This window comes from Benincasa hispida, chromosome 6, assembly GCF_009727055.1.
Source record: "Benincasa hispida cultivar B227 chromosome 6, ASM972705v1, whole genome shotgun sequence".
In the NCBI taxonomy this organism is placed as follows: Eukaryota; Viridiplantae; Streptophyta; class Magnoliopsida; order Cucurbitales; family Cucurbitaceae; genus Benincasa; species Benincasa hispida.
In genome coordinates, this window is record NC_052354.1 from 14,923,800 (window position 1) to 14,933,583 (window position 9,784).

Here is a 9,784-nt window from a genome sequence, read left to right on the forward strand (position 1 = left end):
GATAGACACTGATAGCATATATCATTGATAGTTCTAAAATTTTGCTATGTTTTATAAATATTTTGATTTATTTTTTTATATTTAAAAAAAGCAAAAAGAAAAATGTTATCGTAAATGTCTTAAAATATAATATAGGTTAGGAGACCATTCCTCAATTTTTCAAAAATAGTAAAAACTAGAAACAAAATAGTTGTCTGATCAACTTTCATAGTCGTAGCGAAGGACACATTCAAATGAGTGATCCAATGCATCTGGCTCAAAATAGGAAACAAAAACACTATTAAATGAGCCCAAAAAAATTGGTTAGCAAACCATTCCTTGATTTTCAAAAAAATGAAAAATTAGAAACAAAATAATTATCAAATCAACTTCCTCAAAGTTGTAGACAAGGACACAACCTATCCTGCTCAATCTTTACCTGAGCACTGCTTTGGCCTTCACATCCACATAAATATGATTACACCACCACACCCCAAAAAAATAAAACAAGATAATGGCTACTCAGACACCCTTCATGCGATAAATTCCGTTGAATTTCAATGCCATACAAGAAGAAAATTATTGGTTTAAAGCAACAGGAAGATTTGTCTGTAGATTGTTCATACTTCTATTTGGGCATGTCCTAATATTATGCCCTTTTTCATGGCATAGTTTGCAGGTGTATGATCTTCTAGTAGTCAGACCGTTGCCTTCTCTATCAGTATTGGGACAGTTCCTCCGACTGTGACCGTTTTTATTGCAGATCCTACAATGATACTGCCTCACTCTCCTATTTGCATTCCCCATCCTATTTTTATTGATCAAATTCAACCTCAATGCATTGCGACGGCTCTGACGATGTGCATAATTTATTCGTACGTTAGTTGGATTGCTCAACTCGGACTTCTGACAGTTCCTCTTGTTGTGGCCCTTCCCACCGCATATCCCGCAACGGCGCTGAATTGTTGCGGTCATCGGTATACTACTCAACCTAGACTTCTCACAAGTCCTCCTGTTATGGCCCTTCTCTCCACATACTCGACATCTGAATCGCCTATCAAAGGAATCTTCCTTAAGTTCAGGACAATAGTGTCTTCGATGCCCTTCACGGCCGCAGTTTTTACAGTAAAATTTTACACCTACATTTGATAAAAATGTCAGCTTCATTATAATATAATGAAAGGTAATAGTTTTCACTTTTCAGTAATGTGCTAATCACTTGAGAAATTTCCACGAGTCATGGAACAACCTGCACGCAGTTGGGTAGGTGAACCTGTGACTATCCTTCTAGCAACTAAGACTTGTAAGTTTGAAGTTGTCTTCCAATTCAACCACATTCAGTTAGAAAGAATCATTGGGTATTGGTAAATATTAGAAGTGCAGTTTTTCTACATCGGAAAAGTTCAAGGAAGTCATAGGCTCCAAGCACTATAAAAGGAGCCTGTCTTTGGTTTCAAGTTGTCTTAGTTAGAAACACTTTAACTAAGGTGTGCTAATTCTAGTCAGATCCCCTTTTGTATTCTCTAGTTTGAGAGTGAGATTAAAGAGTAGAGGAGCATAAAATTTCGAAAGAGTGCTCTTGTAATTGGGAATCGAGAGAGAAAATTATTTTGTATGATTGTAACAATTTTTCACATCGTGGATTTTTTCTAGTGGGTCGTGGTTTTTCTTCGAGTTTGGAGTTTTCCACATAAATTTTTGTATTTATGAGTAACTATTTCTTTTAATTTCTTTGTTATTTTTCTACTTATTCATGCAATAGAAATGGGAGGTTTTTCCCAGCAAGAATAATTTTTTATCATCCGTAACTTTCATTTTTCCAATGATAGTTTTATTTTAGGAGTGACAGTAGAGAGTTTGGCGAATTTTCAGCATTCTCAATTTTTGGAAGGATTGCTGGAATGAAGATCAGCCTCAACAAAACTACCATGACAGCATGAATCTTAAATCCAGAGGTTTTGGCCCAAGCTTCCAATATTGGATGCACTATGGAGGTCGCCTCTCGAGTACTTGGATATATCCTAGGAGAATCCTGGTTCCTCAATTTTCTCGAATCTATTGAAAAGACCTTTTAAAGACCCAAACATGCAGGAAAAAAAAAAAAAGAGGCGTTTTTGCACGGGGAGAGGAGACCAATTCTTCCGATGGTGTTTTTAAAGTTTCCAGTCTACTTTCCATCTGTATCTCAAATGCCTACAAACGTGGTCAAGATTCTTGAGAAAATGGGTTTTTAACAGCTCATGCAAATTTGTCTCCCAACAGAAGAAGCCGTGGACAAGTCTCTCCAACTTTTGGAAATGACTATAGTTTATAATTTTTAGTTAAATGTTTGCCAAAGCAAAATGTTAAGGTGACATCATATTAATTGTCAATCATTTTAAGGCGTAAGTAAAGTGTTTATCAAGAAACATTATAGCAGGATTGTGATACCAAAATTATACTGAAATAATTATTTTTGAAGGGTTCCCTTTTTTCAAGAAAATCTTTTAAGGATTTGAACTTATTACTTTTTGGTCAAGATTTTGATCCCTTAATCAGTAAAAGGTTGGCAGTGAAATGTTTATTTTTCTATAGCAATCTAACCCTTAGAAAGTATTTAATAATAAAAGTACTATAGCTTTCTTATCTTACTATAATAAAGCTGAACTAGGCATTGAAAATCGAGTACAAAAAATGACCTTTCATTGCAATGCTCCGCTTTTGACGGTTTTCTGGATCCTTAAAGAATGCTTTCAAAGCTTCAGAAGTACGTTTTCTTGCTTCAGCAGTTCCTTTGGCTTTCTGTGTTACAAAGAAAAGATCATATATTTGTAGGAGCATATAGGTTGGGGGCTTGAAATTGACAACTATGCATTTGAAAACATTGTAAAATGAAATTTAAGTTCTTTTAGGTTGTGACTTGTATTTGATATTCAGGCATAATTCCCATTAAAAAAAAAAAAAAAAATGTTATCCACATATAAATCACCTGGGATCAGCAAACCATCTAGTACAATCTGAACTACATCGAATTTCAATTGATCTGTGTTTGCAGTAAACCATCCAAGAAGTAAACATCTAATAAAATGGGTTCTCTTTTTCTTTTTTAATACTAAGAGTAACAATCAAAGCAATATGTTTCAAATATACCGAACTAAAAACAAAATCTAATTGGTAATGAGTAAGGTTATATTATGTATCTGGCTACCAAATGAATCTCTTAGTAAGCGTTAAAAAAGTTCTATTTAAGAAATTTGCATTCAAAAATTGGTTTGTATGNAAAAACAAAAAAAGGGATTTGTAACCAAGGCTCTTAATTTAACTAATTTCCTACTTCTGTTCCTATGTGAATCGATTTAAATTTAACAGTAAGGGCAAAGCGGATTTGAGTGCCTTAACCTTTCTTTATAAGCACTTGTAAAAGCTTGCAAACTTGTTTTTCAAATCCAAACAATAGTTATCCCCAGTGAAAGAAACCTCTCCCTCTTCCCTTTCCCTTACCTATGCATTTTTTCCCCTTTAAGTTGAGAAAATCAGTTCTATCTCTTGATTACAGAAGCCGGAAATTTAGGTGATTAAATTTCCCCTGCTAAGCATATTGAACTCCTTATATTTCATTTTACTATGACGAGGTGCAACTTGACAGTCAGAGAGAAACCCGAATTCCCTGAACTTTAGAAGTAAATTCAAGTCAGATCTTAATATTATTATACAATAGTAATCAACCAGAAAACTGTCCCTATTGGAGTACATTAGCTTATGCAAGAGTATTTTGAGTCGGTACATCTCACTTTGTCAGCAGTAGAAGAACAGATTTTGTGATATTTGAAAGCTGCTTCTAGGCAAGGAATTCTATATGAAGATCATGGCTAAACTAAAATTGAATGTGTTTTAAATACTGCTGTAAGGTATCTCCCTTACAAATACGAGTATTATTATATAAAAAAGTTGCCCTGAGGCAATACAGAGTCCTTTCTCACTATGAGAAGACTCAACCAAAATCCAGATAACCAAAATAAGCCATCCCCCGTAATGATATACTCTCATCTATCCCCTACACCTCAACATTCCCTCTCTTTCATTGGTCCCCACTGACCAATCAGTGGCATTCCCTCCCGTTTCTAATTCCCATGCTCTAACAACCTTCTATAATTACATTCTTACCCCTTCTCCTATATTGTTGGACAATTGGTGGCCTAACAACTAACTAGGCAGAACCTAAGGATGATAAAATATCAACTTCAAGATATTGTACTTTTACATGTGGGGACACAATCAAAGGTTGAATGATGACACGATCCTAATTGAATGTGTTTTAAATACTAACTAGGCAGAACATAAGGATGATAAAATATCTTCTTTATATATATCCATGAGGGTCCGGGTCAGCTTACGTGTACCTCGACTAATGTCACGGGACAACCCGCCTGATCCTACAACATTTGGGTGTCAAGGAAACCCGTAGGATATTAAATCCTAGGTAAGTGGCCACCATAGATTGAACCCATAACCCCTTAGCCCTTTGACCTTTTTTTTATGTTCCCACTATCAGTAGACCAACCCACGATGGTTCATAAGGATGATAAAATATCAACTTCAAGATATTGTACTTCTAAATGATAGAAAAATGTTCAAGGATACAAACTCCCCAGCACCTTCCTGAGCTACACTATGGCTTCTAATCCAATATTAACAAACTAACATTGAAGTCTATTTTGTAGTGAGAAAATATATTATATTTATGTCCCTGAGATATGCAAAGGTTAGAGAAAAATTAACAATTTTGAGGTACCTTCTTGAAAGTTATTTTTTTTTTTTTTTTTTTTTTTTTGAAGTTTCTCTCATTTATTATTGTTACTAATAAATATTTTTTTTTTGGATAAGAAATATTTCATACATGAAAGAAATAATCCGAAGAGTACATAAAGGAGAAACCTCCCAAAGTTACAGAAGAAACCCATACAAAAGAGAACCATTAATCCATAAAAACAAATGAAGCAAAAAGGAAAATATACAACCAAAATGGCAAGAACAAAGCATAGAGCCCATAAACAAATGATTCAAGATGCCAAAGTTCCAAAATATCAACGCAGAAGAGAGAGCCAAAAAAACACATCTGCCAGCCCCAACCAAAAACGAAAGCTGCCGAGTCAATTAGAGAAAATCAATTTGAAATGGACTCTTCTCGGAGCAGATCTGCTTTTTTTCCCAAGTAATTGTGCTTTCAATATTCCGGAAGTATTAAACGAAGTATATAAATACAAGTTTTGTAACAACTTGAGTGGTTGATGGTTGATGACAGTTAATTCTAGGGTTTTGATGTAGTTCATGGATCGTGGGTGGTTTTAATTGTATTTCTTGGACTTGATTAATTTGTATTACATTCTAGTATCTTTATCTTTAATGTTGTGAAGCACTTGATCACTGTTTGATTGATGCATGTCTATTTTCTAGCTCAAGAGAGAAGACTTTAGGCTAGATCTAAAATGCTAGACTATTGCTCAATTATGCACAAGAGTGATAAGCGAGCAATATAGGTTAGTAACAAAAAGTCTTAATGCCACATAGGTTAGGTAATCGCAAAGGGATTTGGATTGTAAACTGAGTGTGAGAAAAAGTTGAGCTCGAATGAGGACATTTGGACATTAGACTTCTAGAATTACGTAATCGAGTTAGTCGGTCTAAAGGTTAATCAATTGAATCTATCGCTCCGTTGAAGGAAGTCAATACCCTAGAATGTTTCTTTGGCAGAATTTCTCCTTGTTCAATTGATTAACTTGCTTTAATTTTAGTGCAACCACCATCGATTACAATTTCTTAGATAAAATTAGCAAAATTTTCACAATAGCTAAGAGGATTAATAACCCGGTCTCCAAAGAAGAATACTCGGTCTCAAATCGTTTCTATATTATAATTTGACTCAAACCCGTGCGCTTGAGTGTATCAATTATTAGCAAACAGTAGTCTATGGTTTTAGGCCATAGTAGAATTAAATGGCATCAGATAAATTTCATTAAACTTCTAGTGATATAAAAGTGACTATAGCTTATTACTTTTAGCACGTAAATCAAACTAGTAGGCTAAGAAAAGAGGGATTGCTACAATAACCAAAAATGGATGAACAAATTATCTCAAGAACTTACCTTAATTGCAGCTACTCTCTGGGCATGAAGCGCAGGGTCACGATGGATAATCTTCATTCTCTTACTAAATATACCTGTTTTGGCATTGAGACTCTGCAATCATTCAACTAAACAACGAAGATTAAATTCACGAACTGGTAAATAGCAAACACATATATTTGGAGAGCAATACTTCTTAATCTCCCTCTTGAGTTTGCATATCTTTTATCTTTTAGAGTCTTTTTCCCTTTTTATTTCTTTTCATTTCATCAATAAGAAGTTTTGTTTCTTGTTTTTTTAAAAAAATCAGTTTATTGAATACAACTGTATTCCTCAACATCAATGGGAGTCAAGAGACTACATGCCTGTTCTATATTTTATACTGAAGAACGTCCATGCATATTTTCATCCACAGTCGTTTAGGTTGTCTATCCTACAATGTATGAAATAGCTAACAGGTCAAAGTAAGGGAAGGTAGAGAACAAACTTTTAGTGATCGACTGATCTTTAAACCAACTTCAGGAGGAGGTGATTGGTAAACACGCTTTGATTTCTTTTTTTCTTCCAGCTTTATTTCCAAGTTATCGACTTCATCATCTTCCTTCATTCTTAATGGAGAACTGACATGACAAACACATGAAAAAACTTAGATATCCAAAACAACATAGATTTATCTGGAATTAGACCTCCAGAACCGAAATTGCATAGCAAGTATGGGTAATTGACAAACTTATTGAATACACACAACTTCAGAAACATTAGTAGGAACTGGCTCCGAGAAATAGGGTACTCATATGTTATTATTATTTATTACTATGAAGTCAGGATGCATAACATGTAATGCATTCATGATTGCAGCTGTGTATACCATGATGAACTGTGTCACAGCAAGATTGCCAAAAGAAAGGGATCAATAAAAAGAACTGTCGACGAGAGGGAAGAAGCGATAACAAGACAAAAGAAATATTTTCTGGAAAAGGGATACCAATTCGGAGAGAGAACCAACCATGCCAACATTCTTTGCAGTCTGTCAATCTAAAATATCTCCCTCGCACCTTTTCAGACATCCCTAAATACTTCCACATTTTTATCAACCATATTCTTTGTTTCCTTCTTTTTTTCCTAAGAAAAAAGAAGCAAACGAAAAAAGGTATTTCTCATTTTTCCCTAAGATTTTCCATTGAATTCAACCAAACAACCTTCTGATCTATTCTAAGAATCTGGTCTGGACTTTGGAGCAGAAAAATCCCAACCCTCATCGGATAGAGATGCTCATGATTTTTGGTTTTAGACTTCCAATTTAGGAATAGCAAAGAGACATGGTCATTTCTCTCGGTAAAATAGAGAATAATGCCAGAAATCAATTTTCCCTCAACTCGACTTCTTCATTTCCAACAAGCTAGAGTCCAATGAAAATTACAATGAAAATAAGAACCAACAGGAAGAAAAGAAAGAGAAGGATGTTAATTACGTGGAGCGTGCTTTCTCCCATGGTCGTTCATCTATAGACTCTTCCCATATGACACGATCCCCCAAACATTGGTGGCAGGTCACTATACCCTGACAACATGGGGTAAAAAGTAAACAAACAAATAGAAACGGGTAGAACAATCAGCATTTCTCCTTTTGTTTTGAAGGAAGAAACACTATGAATCTCGTTGATGAATAAAATGAGTTAAAAGACTCGCAACCACCAATGGTGGATTACAAAACAGATCTTCCATTGGTAATTCAAGAGAAAGGACTATAATCTCTATAAAAATGTTTGCTTTTACACCAATAAAGCGCATAAAAAATAACCAAATCCATAAAACTAAAAAAAGTGGAGACCTTATCCTTAAAGATTAACCCATTCTTCTCACACTAAAGATTCCTAATGGAAGTTTTGTTGATAGCAAGTCAGAGTTTTCTTATCTCCTTTGAATGAACGTTCCATGAAAATAGAAGCCAAAAGATCATAATATTTCCTGGAATAAAAAATCTTCCACCGTCAAGCTTCTAATATATAATTCCAATACCATTTTGCCAGGACAGCACCCGAAAAGATGGCATTGTGATTCTGCATGCATGTTATACCTGACACACCAGGATGGAGAAAGATGGAAATTTGGCATCCTACATTGAAGCCAATCAACCATTTCAATCCCTCCGTGGCCAAGTTCCCAGAAGAAAATTTCAATTTTCTTTGGATAAGAGTCATTCCAAATTATGGAATATAGATTGTTTGTCGTCGGCCCCTAGAAATAAATTAAGTCTTCAATTTCTTTGTACTGTCAATTGGCCAATTACAAGAATTTCAATGCAGTATGATTATTGCCAAATTGAGATGAATGTGCTAGCCAAAATGAAACAGTTCAGGTCCTACAAATCATCTAACCACCATTTTTTTTACCATGGAGGTTGATTACTAGGCTTTCAAAATTTAATCCTTAAATAGGTTTGTATCCTCGGGATCCCTAATTTTACATATTAAAATCCAACACTAGAGTGAGAGCAGAAGAAGTTAAATTAATAGTTTGTTTGGGCATGCTTTTAAGATAGGGAATCTTAGCAAAAATACTTTGATTATTAAAGTGTCCGATGACAAATTATCTGGATGTTCGTTCCACAAATTATCTGGATGTTCGTTCCACATTATTAAAGACGTTTTTAAATGTTTTCCTAACAATCAGCTAGGTCTAAAGCACTCGACAATTGCTTCCTCATCAATATGATTTTAAGTGGAAAGTACTTTCGGGTATGACAAAAGTTCTTTTAGCATTGCAAACAGAACCCCCCAAAAAATAAAAATCAACCACGTTGTTGAAATTAAAATTGAGGATGGAGGAGCTAACATGGTTAATTAGTCAGCCAGAGCAATTACCTTTCCATTACACACGGAACAGTCAGCCTGGGATCTTTCAATTCCACATTCCGTACACGGCGCATATCCCCTGCCTCGGCAACTTGGACATGGTAACTCTTTGATATACTGACCATTTGGGCCAAACCAGGACCTGGGTTCAGGTGCGCTAGAAGCTGTATTCCTGAAATGCACAATTAATTCCTACGCCTGAACTCAAATCTTAACTATAAAAAATGCGTCGATGACTTAGAACTGAATTGTCGAGATGAAAACAGACAGCAACCATAACCAGTTCAGCAAAGAATCTACTTCAAATCACAAGAATTAAAGCCAAATAGTTGCATAGCTGAAGACTCGACTAACCTGGGTTTTAAATCGACGCCAAGTCCGTAGAGCTCCTCCGCAGGATCGAAAGCGAGCTGCGAAACCAGAAGAAGTAAACAAAAAGAGTATAGAACGTCGAATTCCAATACAAAAAATGAGAAAGTGAATACGGGCGCAGGTCTGGGTATTGCAACAGAGTCGTCGTTGTTCAAGCAAGCAACGAAGCGAGGTGCGAAGCAAATGCATCTGTTTGATTGATGAAGCAATAGGAAGAATCTGAAGTTCTTCCGCCGCCAGTAGTGCGGCGTCAATGCCCGAATTGAGGAACAGAGCGATGAGGACATGGCGTAAATCCGTTGGATTGTGAAGAATGGTTACATTGGGAAGAAGTGGATATGGCACTAACAAGTAACAACGGCCACAGCGCGAATTGAAGAACCAAAATGGAAGCATTGTGTTTGTGTGGTCACAAAATGCCACGCGCCATTTCGCTTTTACGCGCCGTCTCGTGGATTGGATGTGGTTGGAAGTTTTG

General features: G+C 35.6%; 1 protein-coding gene across 2 annotated transcripts; it reads right to left on the reverse strand.

Annotated features, from left to right (window-relative positions):
• Positions 1-287: 287 nt before the first annotated feature.
• On the reverse strand, positions 288-9,784 carry LOC120079678. Of its 2 annotated transcripts, XM_039033980.1 has the most exons (8): positions 9,420-9,705; positions 9,289-9,344; positions 8,944-9,106; positions 7,552-7,640; positions 6,568-6,700; positions 6,102-6,194; positions 2,658-2,760; positions 288-1,118 (listed from the first exon to the last, which is right to left on the reverse strand). In XM_039033980.1, exons 1-8 carry the CDS (start codon positions 9,591-9,593, stop codon positions 559-561), a joined length of 1,371 nt encoding a protein of 456 aa, XP_038889908.1. In that variant the 5' UTR covers positions 9,594-9,705; the 3' UTR covers positions 288-558. The 2 variants fall into 2 exon arrangements, with proteins under 2 accessions (XP_038889908.1, XP_038889907.1); XM_039033979.1 differs by lacking the exon at positions 7,552-7,640 and having other exon boundaries at positions 8,944-9,098; positions 9,420-9,784.

What these genes read in the sequence shown, in the direction of transcription:
- LOC120079678 (XM_039033979.1), bottom strand. Translation starts at nt 9,702, where the DNA reads ATGCTTCCATTTTGGTTCTTCAATTCGCGCTGTGGCCGTTGTTACTTG. An exon ending in CAATACCCAGACCTGCGCCC is followed by an intron (nt 9,345 to 9,419) that starts GTATTCACTTTC and finishes CTGGTTTCGCAG; the next exon opens with CTCGCTTTCGATCCTGCGGA. An exon ending in GTTCCGTGTGTAATGGAAAG is followed by an intron (nt 6,701 to 8,943) that starts GTAATTGCTCTG and finishes TTGTCATGTCAG; the next exon opens with TTCTCCATTAAGAATGAAGG.